We start from the raw sequence: 18,416 nt of genomic DNA, 5'->3' as shown, positions 1-18,416 counted from the left end.
TGCGTCCGCCGCGCATGCGCGCAGGGCACGGTACAAAGGGCGCAGCGGCGGCTCCTGCGCACAGCGACGCGGCCGGCAAGATGGCGGTGAGCGTGCGGCGAGGCTGGCGGGGTTGGCGCCACTGGCGGGGTTGGCGGGGCTGGCGGGGCTGGCGGGGCGGAGTCCGGCTGCGCTCCCCGCCTCACAGAGCTGTTTCCCCTGCAGGACAAAGAGAAGAAAAAGAAGGAGAGCATCTTGGACCTGTCCAAGTACATCGACAAGACGATCCGAGTGAAGTTCCAGGGAGGCCGAGAAGGTGAGGCCCCTCCGCCCGCCCCCTCCACGGTCCACGAGGAGTAACGGGCGGCGGTACCGATAACGGATGCCTGGGCTGCGCTTATAAGCGCTAGGCTTGGACAACTCGTGCTGGCCTGACGGCGCCGGCAGGTAGGAACGGTTACGCCCCTTTTGCAGGTGGGGAAACTGAGGCACGCAAAGGGTCCCCAACCTCACCGGAAGCTACAGTGGCTGGGATTCACGGCTCTGCTTCCTGTGGGTCCTGCCTCACTCAGGCGACTGTCCCAGCTCCTCACGGGTCGTCCTGCACCTGAGGGTTTGGCGCTGCTCACGTTGGGGCCGCATTTTTCTCCGTTGGGGGCCGTCCTGCTCCCACCCAGTCGGTGCCAGGAGCCGCCTAGTCGTGACGTCCCAGACATGGCCTAGCGTCCCCTGGGCGGCAGAATTGCCGCAGTTGCGAACCACGGCCCTATGGTCAGTTTCCACCAAGCTGCCTTAAGGGTTTGTTTAAAACAAATCTCGTCTCCTTGTTCACGGTTGCTCCAGGGTAACGCGATGAACGTTTTGTACCTGAGTAATGCAGAGAGCTCTCGACTGCTCTGGGAAGCTTTCCCTGACCCCCACGCCTCCACCCCAGGTCAGGCCCCTGTTGTTATAAGTTCCTGGTAGCACTTGTCACAGTTTGCGGCTTTATGCTGTTACTGTGAGGCTTTAACTCTGAATTTGCTGTTGGAGTCTGGTGCGAAGACGGCTGGAAGGATGCTGCAGGGTTATGCAGGGAGCGCTGCCCGTGGCACAGCCCCAGCTCACTGGCTATGGGACTTTGCGCAAGTTGCTACCCTCTCTGAGCCTCAGTCTCATTTGTCAGAGGTTATTAACTCCACTTACTTCAGTAGTGGCACTGAGATTAAAGTGTTTAAAGCAGGTAACGTGTTTTTCTTTTTTAAAAAAATAAATTTATTGGGCTTCCCTGGTGGCGCAGTGGTTGGGAGTCTGCCTGCCGATGCAGGGGACACGGGTTCGTGCCCCAGTCCGGGAAGATCCCACATGCCGCAGAGCGGCTAGGCCTGTGAGCCATGGCCGCTGAGCCTGCACGTCCGGAGCCTGTGCTCCGCAACGGGAGAGGCCACAACAGTGAGAGGCCCGTGTACTGCAAAAAAATAAAAATAAAAATAAATTTATTTACTTATTTGTTTATTTTTTGGCTGCACTGGGTCTTCGTTGCTGCGCACGGGCTTTCTCTAGCTGCAGGGGCTGCTCTTCGTTGCTGTGCGTGGGCTTCTCATTGTGGTGGCTTCTCTTGTTGTGGAGCATGGGCTCTAGGCGCACGGGCTTCAGTAGCTGTGGTGCACGTGCTCAGTAGTTATGGCTCGCAGGCTCAGTAGCTGTGCCGCACAGGCTTAGTTGCTCCGTGGCATGTGGCATCTTCCTGGACCAGGGCTCAAACCCGTGTCCCCTGCATTGGCAGGCGGATTCTTAACCACTGCACCACCAGGGAAGCCACAGGGTTCCCGATACTTAGTGAGAGCCGGTCAACATTTCACTTATTCAGCTGCTTCTGAACGTCAGTTTCTTTATTTTGTAAGACAGTGATCCAGACCTCTCCTTCCCTGAGATGTGGATGACTGGGCAGCCTCAGAGGGCTAAAAACACAGCGCCTGCCCATCTAGGTACCCAGTGCAGTGAGGATCGGAATCTTAACAAACACTTGGCACTGTGCTGGCTCCGGGACGTATGAAGAGATGGGGCTCTTGCTTCTCAAGGCGCTAGTGTTCGTTTTCTACGCTTAAACAACATACGTTTTTATCTCACAGCGCCTGTGGTTCCAGACTCTGGGTGCCTCAGGCTCAGGTCTCTGACGAGGTTGCAGTAAAGGAGTGTCTCTGAGAGCCTGTCATCTCAGGCCCAGGCTCCTCTTCCAAGCCTGGGGTCCCCGTTTTCTGCCAAGAGTTGGCCAGGGACCCCCTGGGCTCCTAGAGGCTGCTCACCACCCCTGCCACGGACTCTGTCTACAGCACTGCACTTCACATCTTCAAGACCAGCAGGAAAATCTCATTTTTGAAATTTCTTTTTTCAGAAAGGGCCCATCCCTTTAACGGCTCACCTATCAGGTCAGGCCCGCCCAGCATAGCCTCTGTTTAGATGTACTGAAAGTCGACCGACTCATGGACGTTAATGAGATCCACGAAGCCGTCTGTTGCAGCCTGAGCACAGACTGATGTCCCATCGTGGGTCCTGTCCCACACTGGGGTTTTGGGTGGGGGAACGCTGGCTCTGTCTGAGCATCCTGCCCGCCTGCTGCAGCGCCCCTGTCCTGGTGAGGAGGGCAGACCCGCGGGTGCAGGCTCGCTGCCCAGCTGGGGCCAAGTGCCTGCATGTGTTACTGGATATGTCACTCTCCGTAACCCCGTTAGGTGGTGCCTTCACGGTCTTTGTTCTGCAGGGGAGGGTAAGCAGGAGAGGAAGAGGGCCAGGGCGTCGCTCTCAGGCGGGGCTGGTGGACCTGTTCTGTAGGACACCACACAGGAAATATTTTCAGCTGCGCCGGCCAGATGGTCTCTTGTCGCGGCTACTCCACTCTGCCATTGCAGCAGGAAAGAAGCCACCGGCGACATTGAACAAATGAGCATGGCCAGGTGCCAGTTAAACTGTTTACAAAACAGGCGCAGGCGGACTTTGCCGACTGTGTTGTGGTGGTGATGGTTTTGGGGTCCGCTGTCACTGCTCCCCATCCGGGAGCCCTTCCCTTCCCTCCCCCGTGGTCTCCCACCTGTCCCGTCCCTGGAGAGGCTGCTCCCACACCTGCATCCGGCTGGGGAGACCCCTCAGCGGCGGGGGCACCCCAATCTCACGTGCTCACACCCGGGCACAGCTCGCATCTGCCCAGGATGACCGTTGATCTTACACCTGTCTGTCTCTCTTCTCTTCTTGGTGATTCCGACAAGCCAGTGGAATCCTGAAAGGGTTTGACCCGCTGCTCAACCTCGTGCTGGATGGCACCATCGAGTACATGAGAGGTGAGTGCAGCCCGTGGGGCTCGGAGGCGTCCTCACTGGGCCTTCCTTACTGTTTGTTCCAAGGCTGCTCCACCGCCGCCCAACCGCTGTGTGAACGTGGTGCCTTGTGGATCACATGGCTGACAGATGCGTTGGATCTCCCGCGGTCCCGGCGAGGCTCAGTAGACCATCGTCTCAGGACTTGGTATTTTCCAGATCCAGTCCTCACAACACTGAGCACCCGCTGGGGCTGAGGCGTGCCCAGCGGGGCTGGAGAGATGCTGCGCCCGCCGTGAGAAAGCCGGCTGCCCTGTGGCTCGTCCTGCCCCCTTATCTCCTGCTGTCCCTGTGTGTTAACCCCCGGCTGCTGACGGAGGGCCCCCTCCCCCTTATTCCGTCCCCCCAGGTCCCCAGACCCTTCGCATGGTGGTCAGGCCAGCCCTTGCCCGTCAGCCAGCAGGTTCTCCAGCTCAGCCTGACCGTAGCATGAAGGGGACCGCAAGGCCTAGGAGAGAGGGGGTGTCTTTTCTGGGAACTGTCGATGTTGAGACACACGTTAGTCTGGTGAAGAGTTAATGGAGCCACACAGAAGTGTCAAAGGGCCCCCAGGGAGAGGCCCTCTTTGTGGGGAAGCGACTCCGTGGGGCCTCTTGCTTTGCCCTCGTCTTCCCTCTTCGCACTGAGTCTGCCCAGAGTCCCCCCCGCTGGGATCCCGGCCTGGCCTCCTTGGGCGGATGACTTTCTGGGAAAGGACAGCCTCATCTCGTGGGGCTGTAGGGAAAACCAAGGGAGCTGGGGTGTGCCACGCGCTTAGACGGGCCCGGGTGGAACAGCCCTGGAGGCATGGCTGCTGTTCCTGCGTCAGAGGCCGCTCCCGCCTGGGCCCTGGCTCGCTCCTGGGCTGCGTCTGCGCCCTCTTCTCACCCCCAGAACGGCCCCGGGACAGAGGCCCTGACGCGTGCACACGGTTCCGGGAGGGGAGGGGCAGGGCAGGCTTGGACAGCGGTCATCCTGCAGGGTCTGGGAGTGGGGAGCCACACCCCAAGTCGGGCCTCCCCAACTCGCCATCGTGCAGTAACAGTAATGGAGGCCTCGCCGTCGTGACCTCAGGAGAGCTTTCCTCGGTGTGCCATCACTTCCCCGGGTCCCTCGCCCCACTGTGAACAGCCCGTTGGCACGGGGGTGAATGGTGGCCCCGCAGAGCTTCCGAGATTCTGCAGATGGGGTTTTTCTCTGCCGCCCATCTGAGAACTCGGTCTCCGCTGTCCCCCGGGCTGTGTCCTCATTGTAGAAGGAGGACAGGCTGCACGCAGCTATTTCCAGAGCTCTTCCTGAGCCTCGTGGTCTGTCTCGGGGAGAGGCTGCCAGCTGGCTTGGGAGTGGGGCCCTTCGCCTGCCCTCCCCACCCCCCCACCGCGGGCCCATCTCTGGTCCTCCTGGACCTCTGAGCCCGCACCGCCTCATTGCCGCCCCTCTTCTTTTGCAGACCCTGACGACCAGTACAAGCTCACGGAGGACACCCGGCAGCTGGGCCTGGTGGTGTGCAGGGGCACCTCCGTGGTGCTCATCTGCCCGCAGGACGGCATGGAAGCCATCCCCAACCCCTTCATCCAGCAGCAAGACGCCTAGCGGCCGGGGTCGCCTCTCTCCCAGGACTCGGGCCACCCGTAGGAACGGAACTTTCCTTTTTGTATTGCTTATGTTTTTGTTTTCTTTATAAAATTGCAAACCTCAAGTGTCCAGGAGCCCTGGACTCTGGCTTTCAGCCTTGGTGTTCTGGCAAGACCTGGGCCCCAGGGATGCGGTCCATCCAGCAGAGTTTGCACGCCGTCTGGGGTCCAGGCCCAGGGCTGGGGGGCTCGGAGGTGACTGAGCGTGCACGGTCCAGGTGAGGGCACGGGACCTGGAGGCCGGAGCCTTTGCAGAGCCCCCCCTGGGGCCACAGCCCATGCAGACCCCCCCCAGCCAGCCGTCTCAGCGGCAGGCCCTGTCACTTCAGTGCCTCTGTACGCTGGCCCGAGTGGTCCCCCAAAGCCGGGTCCTTCTGTGTCACATCCCCGCACAGCCGTGACCTCACAAAGAACAAACTGGATGGAGCCTTGCTGTCCACCCGGTCCCACGACCTCCTAGCCCAACCTGCTTCCCACCTCAGAGGACGAGCCCACCCCTGCCCCTCAGCTGGCGACTCCGTGGGCCATGATCCTGAATGTCCCCATGCCCGCCCTCAGGAAGCAGGGCTTTCTCCTGGCCCCATTTCCTAAACGCAGTGTCCTCGTTAGGACCCTACCTCCATGGCACCATCTGCTGAGAGCAGGCATATGTCTGCTATTTGTAGGAGTGCTGGGCATGTGAGGACGAGCGGGGCCAGGAGTGAGTGGGAGTCGTCCTGGCGGGAACTGTAGACCAGGGCCCCTCCACCAACGGCTGGTGACACACGGGAACCCACCGCACAAGGGGACCCAGCTGGATGGCCCCCACGCTACCTGTCCGTCGTTGCCACCAGATAAACCGAGAGCAGCTGGCTTATCGCGGGGATCTGAGCTCTGCTGTGGCCCTGCTGCCGGGGATTAGTCGTGGGGCCGCGTAGCCAAGCCCCGGGTGCTCATCCCTCCCGGCCCACTTCCCTGCCAGCTGGCGGCCCTGCCTCATCCAGCTCCCTCATCAGAGGCCTCAGCCCCAGCAGCTGGGCAGCGGGGGGGCCTGGGCTAGCTGGGGTCACAGCCCCAGGGAAGGCTGTGACAGAGAACTTGGGCGCACGCAAACTGCCAACATCCAACCTGACGCATCCTGCTCTTGGGGGGCAATTCCCGTGCCCATTCAACAGCCGGGGGACTGCAACTCCGGCAGGGGGGGACACACGGTGGAGGGACCAAGAACCTGGGCACCAGTGCCTCTGTTCTCTCCACACACCCAGCCTGCCCTATCTGAGGCTGAGACACAAAGGCTGAGACCCAGATCTTGGGGTCAGAAGGCCCAGGGGTCCGGACCCCAGGGTGGGGTGGGGTGGGGTGAGGGAGCAGTGAGGGCTGGAGGCTAATCAGACCTCGTTAGAGCCCCGGGGCAGCCAGGGGCCAGGACAGATGGACAAGGACACCTGGCTTTCCAGCTCCCAGCTTTGGTTGCACAGAAAGCAAGGCTTGTCTCGGGAGCCTCTCTGCTCCATCATTACAGCCCTCAAAGACTTCAGACCGCTCTCCACCCACCCCTCACCTCCCAGCCGATGAGCGCAAAAGTTCCCTGTGACCACAAAGTCTGGGGCCTCAATCTCCTTCTACCACTTGCTGTGTGGCTGAGGGTAAGTGTCCCAACCTCTCAGAGGTCCCATTCCTTCTCTCTTAAGCTCAGAAAAAGTCATCCAGTATCCACTCTGTGGCCGGGCACTGGGCTGCTGTTGGACGGGGAGTTGGTTAAGAGCACAGATCTTTGTGTTCAAGTCTGAGGCTGAGAACAAGATGCTCCGGGGGCCCAAGAGAGGGAGACCCTGACCTCCTGGGGGCTCAGGCAGAACTCCCCAGAAAGGGGGGTAAGATGAGCTTGTTCCACTGAACCGTATCCACCCTACAGAGTCACTATGACCTCGTTTGTAAAAGACCGTAAATAACCTAGCTGCCCATCACTGGGGGATCTGCTGGAGAAACTCAGGTTCCTCTGGCCAAATATCAACACAAAGCAACTTTTCACAGAGAGGTAGATACATCTCTTTGTGCAGCCACTAATTCCCTGCAGCTTCCCTCACAGAAGGGAGAGTCTGTTTCTCCACCCCTTGGAATCTGGGGGCTCGGTTTAATGGTAAGAATACGGCAGGAGTGACGTGGCATTCAGAGCTTAGTTTGCCAAGGAGCCCTGTGGCTCCTACCTTTCTCCTCTCGGAACACTGCCCAGAGGTGGCCGTGTGTCTGAGGCCTCCTGAGTTAGCCCAGGTAACACTGAGCCCAGCGGAGGAACTTTGCTGCCAACCCACAGAATCATGAGGAATAATCAGTTTTTATGCCCCTACGTTGGGGGATGTTTGTTACGCAGTGACAGGTCACTGAGACTTGCTGACATACAAGTGTAGCATGTGCGTGGTGTAACACCATTTCTTTAAGATGATCCTTATTAAGAAGATCTTATGTTTCTATGCTTTTAAATATATTGAGAAGGATCTAGAAAGATCCTCTGACCCAGGACTGAAGATGGTGATGAAAGGGAGATGTTAGCCTATCCTTAACATTTTAATATTTCATGAGAAATTTAATATTTTACAGAGTGTTATATTGAAATTTTAATATTTTACAAGGAGCCTGAGAAAGAGAAGGCCAGAGGCAGATAGGGAGACGCAGGGCAAGACTGAGGGAGACTAGGAAAGGCAGACACAGAGGCGGAGACTAGAGAAGGAAGAGGGAGAAATGAGCCGGTGACACTGATCCCGCCCCCTCTGCCCCCTGGCCCCCGTATAAATCCCTGGCATCCCCGGCCGGCCAACCCGCCAGCCAGCCCACCACGCTGTCCGGAGGCTCCCCACTGACCCCTGCCCAGTTCCCACCCTTTCAGCTCCCTGCCCACGGTCAGCGCGGGCCTTGGAACACCGGGCGGGGGCTGCAGCCATCGGACGGGGGGCGGGGGGGGGGGGGGGCCCGCTGGTCCTGTTCCACGTACCCACGGTCACCACAGCCCACAGCTTGCAGGTGCTGTCTGCCAAGGCCCCGCTCCGGGAGACGTCGCCAGAGGCCCGGGCAGGCCCCACCTTGAGCCCAGACCAGGATCCCACTCCACGGCAGATTCCAGAGTCTTCTGAAGGTGGACAGGATCTTGACATTGCTGACGGTCAGCCCTGCCCCTCCCCACAGCTGCCTTGTCCCCGGAACAGCTTTAGCAACAGGCTGGGCTGACGTACACCTTCTGGTTCACTCAGCCCCCTACCCCAAACCCTTTCCTTATCCCCATCCACAGATGAGGACGCTAAGGCCCAGAGAGGCTGGGCAACGTGTACTGGGTCACACAGCCGAGATCCTAACTCAGGGGGCGGGCTGCCCCCCACATCCCTCCTGTGCTCTGAAAGCTGTCTCGTGGGTGAGAAACAGGCCCAAAGCTAGGTGGGTGGGAAGGAAACGGGAAGGAACCGCCTGCCCACCTGGCCCCAGGAGCTGGGAGGGAACAGCTTCCCCCTTTCTCACGACCAGGTCTGGTCCTGCCACCCACAGACATGGGGAGCCCTCATCTCCACCCTGGAGCACCAGTGATGCCGCAGAGCCCTGCAGCCCCCCATGGCTGGCCAGTGAGGCAGGAGAGGAATCCAGTTCCGCCTGGACTCAGACGTGGACGTGGATGTAAAAGGAAGAAGCTTTTGTTGACTTTGCAAATGGTGTGGGGGGGAGGGGTCTTGGATCCCTGGGGCTGTTGTATTGTGACGCCCCGGGGGTCTGGCCCTCCTGCTTCTCGCTTCCTCCCCAGCTCCAAGCCCGAAGCCCTCACTGTCCGCAGGAATAGTGCCTTCCACCCCGCCCCACCCACTCCATCAGACCGAGAGCTTCTTGGCTCTGTTGTGCAGTAAATGTCCTCCGCTGAAAAGCGCATGTCTTTTCATGCTCTCTGCCTGTGTTCAGGGCCCAGGTCAGCTCCTTGACCCACCCCGTCCCGTCCCCAAGCCATGCTGACTGGAGCCTGCAGGGGTCAGGACTCACCCAGGAATGAAGAGCCCAGAGGGAAAACAACATTCCTGGCTGAGGGGGCTGACCAGGAGCCTGGGATCCAGGCGGATATGCCTTTGGGCCCCACCGTGTCGCTAATTTCTGAGTTCTCTTTCCCCACCTCTGCGCCGCTCCCCCCCCCCCGCCCGTCTCCCCCAAAGCACCAGATCCACACCCACTGCGTGTCTTAGAGGAACCCCAAATTAATGTGCCCCAAGCTGATGCTCCCCCTTCCGCCTGCCACCTCCCCAGCTTTCCTCATCCCAGGATCCATCCCCACAAGTCCCCCCGCTTGCCCAGGTTCCAAACCTTGGGGTCACCCTTGACCTCCCCCCGCCCCCATGCATCCCATCCGTCAGCAAGTACTGACAGCTCTACTTCAGAACTTATCCCAAAGCTTTTAAGGGACAAATAACACCAATCCATCCTTGGACACCGGAGGAGGAAGGAATATTCCCTATTATATGAGGGCAGTGTGAGCAAAACCTGTCAAAAACATTGCAGAAAAAGAAAACCACAGACCAATGTCCCTCACGAATACAGATGCAAAGACCCCTCACCAAACATCACCAGATTGGATCCAAAGGATTGCACATCGTGACCACCAGGTGGTCGTGGCCAGGAATGCAGTGTTGGTTTAACACTGGAAAATCTCCATCTATGTGATTCACCACATCGACAGAATAAAGGAGAAAAAAACCCATGACCATGTCATAGCCGCACTTCCTTGGGACCCTGGGACTTGCCGACTAGGGCCTGCCTCGCACAAGAGGCTAGTGTCAGTTCGAGGCCCCCACTTGACCACACAGAATGGCGGCAGAGGCCCCAACGCCACGTCCGGGCAGCCCCGCGGGCTTTGCCCACACCAGGCCCTTTGCCGGCAGGCCTCTCCCACCCTCTGGGGCCCTCAGAGCTTGTCCTGTGATGTTTGCCTTACAGTCTGGCTTTGGGCCCCTTTTTGTGGCGGGAGCCGCGTTTGGGGACTGGCCTCCCCATGCACAGCCCGGGAAAATGCTGACTCAGTAAATAACACCAGCTAACCAACCACTCAAGGCTGTTTACCATGGACGGGGCAGACAGACTTGTGAATCATACAGTCCTGTGTCATCCTCCCAACAACCTCGAGGGACTGGTTGCTATGATTCCCACATTACACATGAGGTTCCTGGGGCTCAGAGAGGTTAGGTCATTAGTCAAGGTCACCCTGAGGGGACCCGGCACAGCCCCAGGGGCCTGGAGCCCAAGGCCTCAATCCCTCTGCTCTCTGGCCTGCCAGAAATCCAGGACTCTGCTCCCGTTACAGAGGGAAAGCCACTTGTCTGAAGCCACACCTGAGGCTCCCAGGCCATGTGACCCCTCCCTCCCCTGGCCCCGACCGCCAGTCCTGCACATCTCACCAGAGAACGAAGGAGAGAAGAGCTTTTAATTTTAGAAATAGTTACTGCCACCTAAGGGTTCCTGCTGGCTTTCCCAGGCATGAGGACGCAGAACGGGGAGAGCCATGGCCCTGCGACACTCCCACCCAGAGGGACACACGGGGGTTACGGAAGCCCCCTGGCTGGCAGCCACCTCCAGGCCCCCTGCCCCTGCCACAGCTCCCCCATCTGGAGCCACCCTCTCCTCCCAGGGGGTCTGTCTCCACGGCAACATCCCCATCACAGGTGGTCGTAACCTTGGCGACCAGGTACTGCTGCCCCACCACCTGGGAGGCTGGGATCCCTGGACGCATCCCCTTCCCATGTCCCCTCAGCCCCCACGGAGGCATCCCACTGGGGATGCTGGGCCAGGAGAGGCCACCCAGAAGCTGAGCCCACCTCCCTCCCCTTGCTAAATGCAACAGAACGGCAATGACGATGTGTACATTCTAGCCGCTTGCTGAGGACCTACTATGTGCTCATGGGCTCCCTCTTGGCACAGAGAGCAGGTTCATGCTGACCACGGACAGAGAGAAGACAAGACAGTGGTTTCAGGCAGCCGTAGATGCTTCCCTACTCAGACCCCCAGAACCTCCACCTCCGGGGCCAAAACCTACAGCCCTCAACGTCACTGGACTATTGGTTCATTCAGCCAGTCCTTACTGGACGCCTACTCTGTGTCTGCTGGAGCTGCGGCCGAGAAGAAGGCGGGGCCCACGATAAACAGGATGAATCAGTAAATTACACAGTGTCTTAACTGGAGAGAGTGCCGAGGAGGCAGAGAGGGGACAGAAGGAGGCAAAGGGTGGAGCCATGAGTCAGGAAGGGGTGAGCCAGGCTGATGGCTGGGGGAAGGCACTGCAGGCAGAGGGGGACAGCTGTTCAAAGGTCCTGAGGCGGGCAGTGTCCGAGACCTCATCCTGCCCTTCAGCCAGGCTTCCTTCCGGAGCAATGAATGCAAGCTGGGCAGAGCCACTGAGCGCCCTGGTGTCCCCCTGTGGACACCGAGGACAGTGATGTCCCCCTCCATCATTGAGTGGGGTCTCTGCAGCCCTAGAAGATAGATACTGTTTGGGTCCCCATTTTACAGATGTGGAAACTGAGGCTGCAGGGGAGTCTCCCACAGTTCCACAGGCAGGAAGTAGGTTTGAACCCTGACCACCGCATTGGTTACCCCCTTCTCCCTGCAGGACTCATCTCAAGCACCCTCTCCTTGGAAAAGCGTCTCTGACCCCCAGCCTAGGTTGGGTACCGGGTATCATCTGCTGAGTTTTCCACCACCACCTTTTGTGATAATGTCACAAATCTGCTCCCCCAGGCCCATGGCGAGCCCTCCCCCCCCGGCCACGTCTCCTCCCTCTGGCCCGGCGCTTGACCTGGTACTCAGACCTACTGGCACACAGTAGGAAAGTGCTTGCTTTCCTAGAGCCCTGGGTGGCAGGTATCAGAGCCTCATTTTACAGAGGGAAACAGAAGCTCAGAGCTGGGAAGCGACTGCCCTGAGGTCACACAGCCTCTGCAGCAGTGACTCCTCTATGCGGGCACTGGGCTGTCCGTGGGGATGGGGAACCACAAGGGAGGGGAGCCCACGTCCTCCTCCTGGAACTCTGTTGGCCAGGAAAGGGATCTGCCCCCTTGTCCCATGGGGACCTGGCCTATGGCCTCCTGGGATGCGGTTTCCAGGCCTCCGGCCAACACGACAGTCTGGGAATGGAGCCTGCTCGAATCACAGTTGGCTGAGCTGATGCCAGGCCACCATGGAAGCAGCTGGGAGGGCGCAGCGATCAGGGAAGGCTGGTGGGGATGGGATCATGAGAGGTTACACGCCTAGCCCCCTGGGCAGCCAGGCCCACCTTGAGCCCCTCTCTTGGGACAAATGGTATCTCTGAGCCTCGACTTGTGGATCTGTGAAATGGGAATAGTAAGTGTCCACCTGTAACCATGACCCTGCAGCAAGCACAAGAGGGCCCGTGTTTGGAACGGAGCCCAGCATATAGTAAGTGCTCAGTAATCTCGCTAATTAATCGTGTATTAGCATGACGGTGAAGGGGGGGAGGGTGCCCCCACCCCGTCCTCTGCCCCTGCACCTCCTACGCTGCAGTAATGTCCTGCCTCTCACCCTGGACTCCACAGCGTGAGCTCCCTAAACAGGGCCGATGCTGGGCAGGCTCTGTCCTGGGGGGGTCAGGACACTCCACTCCTGATTCCATTTCTGCCCTGGCTTGCACAATATTCCAACCTGGGAGTCAGGATAGGGACACTTCACCCCAACATTTAGTGATTCTAGGACATCTGCTCCAACAAGACGCCTGTCATCAGATGAGGCAGGCCTCCCTCCTAACTTGAGGTTCCCAAGTTGGGGGTGCCCACGGCTCCCCAAACCACCACAGTAAAAGGGTCATTCTTTCCACAAACGTCCAGCATTGAGCTGCAGCATAAATAAGCGATTACAAACTGGCCAACAAAGGATGCAGGGGAAGGCATTCCAGGCAGAGGGAACAGCGAAGGCCAAGGCCCTGAGACTGGCAGGAGCCAGGCATGTTTGAAAAGGGGCAAGGGGGCCTCACTGGGAAGGAGTGAGGCGGCCGGCGGGAGGAAGGCGTGGGTAGGGAAGATCCAGAAACACACACCGAGTTTAGCCACGAATCTGAGGGCAACAGGGAGCCGTAGTTGGTTCTAGAGGCCAGGGGTTAAGCATCCTCCGGGGCCCATGTGAGGAATGGGCCTGGAGCGCTGGCCGGATCGGAAGAGGCTGGGGCAGGTATCCAGGTGCCGGGTGGCGGAGGCTGGAGTGGGGTCAGCGAGGAGAGGCCAGATCCCAGAGGGTCACAGATGGGGAGCCCTGTGTTCCCTGCACCGCAGCCTCTGCAGGCCCACCAAAGCCATGGCCACAGGGGTGAGCGGCAGGCGCTCCCGGGTCCTGGACGCCCTGCCCTTCCCCCGCCCGCCGCCCTGGCGCCAAGTCCCGGCACCTGCGCGCACGTGTCCTCGCGCCCCGCAGCCCCGCACACCTGCCTGCGGTCGGGTCACCGCGCACCCCAGCCGACGGGCCGCGCGCACGTCCGGGCGCAGTCCCACGCGCCCCCGCACCGCGCGCCGTGGAGGGCGGCGGCGGGCACGCGCCGGCGGCGGCGCGCACGGTGGACCCGGGAGGTGGCGGCTGCTCTTGTCGGCTCCGGGCGGCCCCCGCGCCGCAGCCTGCGCCCTGTCCGCGGCGGAGCCGCCCAGGTGAGTGGCCGCGCCGGACCCCGAGACCCCGCTGCGCCTGCCCTCCGCAGCCCGCCCCCCCGAGCCCCCACCCTCGCCCGGGGACCACTCTCACTGAGCGCCCCTCCCGGGCTCATTGCTCCTCGCCAGGCCCCCAGCGCTCCCCCTGGAAACTTTGAGGGGCCACTCCCCGTGCTGGGGTCCCCCTGTTCCTCCGCTGGGGCGCCGAGGATCAAGGAGGCAGATGGGCTTCTCTCTGGGGCAGTGGGTACGCCTGGGGGGATGCGCCCCCTTCCATGAGGGGAAGGAAGGGGGACTGGCTGGGTCTGGGGGTGGACGACGGTCGGGATGGTAGCGTCACCCCCAAGCCTTCCTGCCCTCCCCTCCAGCGGGGTCTGGTCCAGCCTAGGGGGTGCCGAGCTGCCAGGAAGGAGAAGGAAGCGTTTGGGGTCCACACCAGGACCTGCTGCATCCCTGGGGCTGGGGACAGCTCAGCCGGGTGGGAGGGATTTGGGAGCACAGAGCCGAGCCCCCTGCACTGAAGGCCTGTGTCCAAGCAGCAGCAAGGATGGGGTCGGGGGAGCTTCTCTCCATCCCGTGAGGTTGGGCATGGGTGCCCCCCAGGGCCTCTGGGGCCAGGCCTGGGAGGCCACTGAGCCCCATTCAACAAGTTGGGCGGGGGGGCGGGGGGGACAGCACCTTATGCCTTGCCTGATCTGGGTGCAGGAAAGGACCCGGTCCTTATTTTTGAGACTGCCTTATGACTGGTTTTTTCAACACGCGCCCCAGGCACTGACAACACAGGCACCCCAGCCCCCCAGTTCTGAGGAATCAGAACTTCTGGGGTTTGTGCCCCAGAACCTGCATTTTTAACAAGCAGTGCCTGGTGAATCCATGTTTGTACAGAGATGGTTGCTGGTGGGGGCATGGGGAGGGGGTGTCTGCTGCAGTATGGCAGCAGCAGAGGGACCATCTGGGGCTCGATGGGGGAACTTTTAGGCACAGCAGGGCTCTGAAACCTGGAGCAACCCAGAAGGGCTCCCTGGAGGAGGTGTGGAGGCTGGGAAGGCTATGGCGTGTGAGTGCCCAGAGGTGGAGGACACAGGCTCTCTGTGGATGAGACTGGTGAAACCAGGTGCAGGCAAGCGGGGAGAGGTCTGGGGCCGTCGGGCTGTGGGTATACTACCTTGCCCATTCCCCGCTGAGCTGGAGTGGCAGCCATCTGAGACAGGATCTGAGCTGGAAGACCCCGTGGGCCCACCCCATAGGCTTCCCCTGCAGATGCAGCTCCTCCGCTCTACCTGGATGGCGTGGGGAGATGGGAAGGGGACGCCCAACCATGGGACGAGGGCTCACAGTAGGGCTAAAGCCAGCTGTCCTCGGCCTGCTTCTCTGTTCCCCGTCCCAGCTGGTGACTTCCGGCAAAGGACAGCCCCTCTCTGAGCTCCAGTCTTGAGACGGACATCAACACGGGGGGTGATAAATGGAGGTGCGCTGCACCCCTGGCATGGGGCTGCTACGAGATAGATGCTCTGAGACCGTGGGGCAGCCATGATCATCCTCACTGGTACCCCAGCAGCTCTGCCTTGCACCTGCTCGGCCTCAGTGGGATCATCTGTAGAATGGAGGTGGCTGCTCCTAGCCAGCCCCGCTCGATGCCTGGGATCCAAAGGTGCCTTGCTGAGTGGGAATTACAAAGCAGATCTTAGGCATCAACTTGATTTCTCTTCCCACAGTGCTGTCATTCTTGGGCTCCCCTGAGTCACCACCTAGTCACCAGGTAGGGAGCCTCTTGGAGAACTCTCCAAGCAGAGCTTGTCCTGGGTGGGCCCGGGAGAGCCGCCCACCACCCCATGTCAATCCTGGGCCTCTTAAGAGGGCCGTCCATCCACCCTCCAGTAGGGCTCTGGGATTCAGTGGAAGGGAGCTGGCATCAGACCCGGGTTCAAATGTTGACTCTCAAGCTGAGTGCTGCCAGGAGACCTGGGGTCCACTCTCACCCTCAGTCTCCTTTTCTCCAAGTGGGTTTCGTTATTCTCCCCACTCAGGGCTCGGCTGGGCTAGCGTGCTATACAGTGGGCATTCAAAACGTGGTTCCAGATCTAGAGGCCTCACCTGCAGAGGCGGTCCACAGCCCCCCTGCACAGGCTGGCAAGGAAAGTGGGTCGGGAGTCCTCCAGCCCCCCGAAGGTTTAACGGGGACTAAAGGCAGCTGGAGGCTAATTAGGGCTTAATGAATTGTCATGGATCAAAGTCCCGGGAGGGCCCGGATCTAGGCCAAAGGATGCACCATTCCTGAGGGGTCGGCAGTGCGTCCCCAAAAGCAGGCCTCAGAGGGCCCGGCGCTGCTTGTGGCTGGGCCCCACCCCCCAAGTCGGTCTAGCCGCTGGAATAGGGAGCGCTTTGAGGAACTGCCAGCCGCACTGCCCTTGCTCCTTCTGGCCCCAGTTGTGGCCCCGGGGACAGAGGGGCTGGCTGCAACCATCTACTCCCCCCGCCCCTGCCCTCCTGGTGGGTTCAGCTGCCGCCTGCAGGAGGGGCCTGGCTCAGCCTTGCTCAAGGGCGTGTTCAGCATCCCCCAGCCTGAGAGGGGTCGGGAGGATGAGTCCCATGTGGCTTTTCGGGGGCAAAAGCTGGCTCAAGATAGAAGGGATGGGAGGGGGAGGGACCCTGGCCAGGAGGGAAGGAGGAAGCTAGCTACCTGGCCAGGACCCCTGGGGCTGGGCTGCCTCTGCTCCAGGGGAGGGGCCCTGGCAACCCCAGCCCCCTCGGCTTAAGAACTTCCTGGTAAATTTGGGTACAGGACAGCTTGGGGCGAAGGGGAGGAGGGGTCTCCATTTCCCAGGTCCTGCCTGGACGGACAGATTTCGGGCTCCTCCCCCGGGGTAGGTCCCTGCACTGCAGTTGAGGCTGATAGCAGACCCTGCGGGGAGCTCGGCCCCCTCCACCTTCCAGCCCGCAGAGCAAGCGCACAGCTCTGGGGAGGCCTCCACCCACCTCCTCTTCAAATCTGCAAAGACCCTGCGTGAGTCTCCTGAGGTTGCTACCACAAATCATCACCACAAACCTAGTGCTGAAACCACACACATTGATTCTCTGACAGTGCTGGGGGTCAGGAGTCCGACTGGGGTCTCACGGGGCTGAGTCTAGGTGTGGGCAGGGCCGGTCCTGCCGGAGGCTCCAGGGCAGCATCGGTTCCCGCCTTTTCCAGCTTCTAGAGGCGCCGCCTCCCTGGCTCGCGGCCCCTCCTGCATCCTCACAGCCAGCAGCGCAGCATCTCCCATCTCTCTCTGCCTCTGACCCTCCCGCCTCCCTCTTATAGGGACCCTGGGATGACAGTGGGCTCCCCGGGGAATCCAGGGTCCTCCCCGTCTCAGGGTGAACTGTTCAGCATCCTTAATTTCATCCCCCTTTGCCACATAAAGTAACACTCACAGGTTCCAGGGATCAGGTCGTGCACGGGCATCTTTGGATGGGGCGTTGTTCTGCCGACCACGGACCGCCACCTGCCCCGTTTTCTCTCCGTAGCCCTGTCCACACGTGGCCTCTGTTTTACTCCTCCTGTTTATCACCCGTGGATGAGTGGCAGGGATTCAGTCCATGTTGCTGTTTCCCTCAAAGAGCAGCGCCCGGCACACAGAAGGTGCCCATTCAGTGCTTGTTAATAAATGAATGAACAGATGAGGTGAGGACTTGGCCGAGAGCAGAACAAGGCCTAGGACTCGGGGCGCCCGACCCCAGCCGGCACCCAGTGGAGACTTTTCTGAAGGTGCCCAGGTTATAAAGTATCTTCTCTCTGACTTCTCACCTGCCACTCCGTCAGCCCCGGGAGGCGGCTGTTAGTCACATGAGTCCCTTTTGCAGAAGAGGAAGCTGTGGCTCAGGGCCTTAAAAGTCTCTTCCAGGGCGGTTGGGGGCGGCCTCCGACGGGGACCCCGAAGAGCTCGTCCTGGCGCGGGATTTCGCTGATTCTCTGCTTCATTCGTTGGATTTTTTTTTTTTTTTTTTTTTTTTTTTTTGCGGTACGCAGGCCTCTCACTGTTGTGGCCTCTCCCGTTGCGGAGCACAGGCTCCGGACGCGCAGGCTCAGCGGCCATGGCTCACGGGCCCAGCCGCTCCGCGGCACGTGGGATCTTCCCGGACCGGGGCACGAACCCGTGTCCCCCGCATCGGCAGGCGGACTCCCAACCACTGCGCCACCAGGGAAGCCCCTCGTTGGATATTCTTGGGCCCTCTGAGCACCCAGCTCTGTGCATGTTGGTGATGGGGGGTAGAAAGAGGACTAATGTGGTCCCCGCCCTTGGGACAGTGCTGTCCAGGCAGGAGACACAAGTTTCCAGCCTCAGATGATGTGGGGTGACAGGGCCAGGACACACAGAGCCAGACACATCTTCAGACTCCAGCTCAGACACGTCCTGCTCCTGCCCCAGATCCCCCCATGACTCCCCTGCACTCTCAGAATCAAGTCCCAACACCTCACTGTGGGTTCAGAGCCCTGCGTGGTTCCACCCTTGCCAACCCCGACCCCCCAGATCCAAGCTCAGACGCACCCTGAGCCTCCAGCCGCAACCCCTCTTTCTGTCTTCCGAGCACCAGCCTATTCCCACCCCAGGGCCTTTGCCCCGGTGGATCCCTCCACCCGGAACACCATTTCCCGGCCTTCCACCTGCTCACTCCTGCCCGCCGTTCATGACTCAGCTCAGACAGGCCTTCCCGGCCATGCTGGACAAAGCATCAACCAGATAATAGACCCCCACTTTTCCCAAACGATCTACTTCATGGATGTGTTTGCACGTCTTGCCTGTTTGCCCACCCGACACGACGCTCAGTGAGAGAAGCCAGACACAGAAGGA

General features: G+C 60.4%; 1 protein-coding gene across 1 annotated transcript; it reads left to right on the top strand.

Annotated features, from left to right (window-relative positions):
- The first annotated feature begins 68 nt into the window (after positions 1 to 68).
- LSM7 (LSM7 homolog, U6 small nuclear RNA and mRNA degradation associated) lies at positions 69 to 4,987 on the top strand. Its single transcript, XM_065875109.1, has 4 exons — positions 69 to 86; positions 205 to 295; positions 3,222 to 3,293; positions 4,759 to 4,987. The coding sequence occupies exons 1-4, from the start codon at positions 81 to 83 to the stop codon at positions 4,899 to 4,901; spliced, it is 312 nt and encodes a 103-aa protein (XP_065731181.1). The 5' UTR covers positions 69 to 80; the 3' UTR covers positions 4,902 to 4,987.
- Positions 4,988 to 18,416: the final 13,429 nt, after the last annotated feature.

This window comes from Phocoena phocoena, chromosome 3 (genome assembly GCF_963924675.1).
Source record: "Phocoena phocoena chromosome 3, mPhoPho1.1, whole genome shotgun sequence".
In the NCBI taxonomy this organism is placed as follows: domain Eukaryota; kingdom Metazoa; phylum Chordata; class Mammalia; order Artiodactyla; family Phocoenidae; genus Phocoena; species Phocoena phocoena.
The sequence above is the reverse complement of the archived record's forward strand: the minus strand, read 5'-3'. Positions and strand labels throughout refer to the sequence as shown.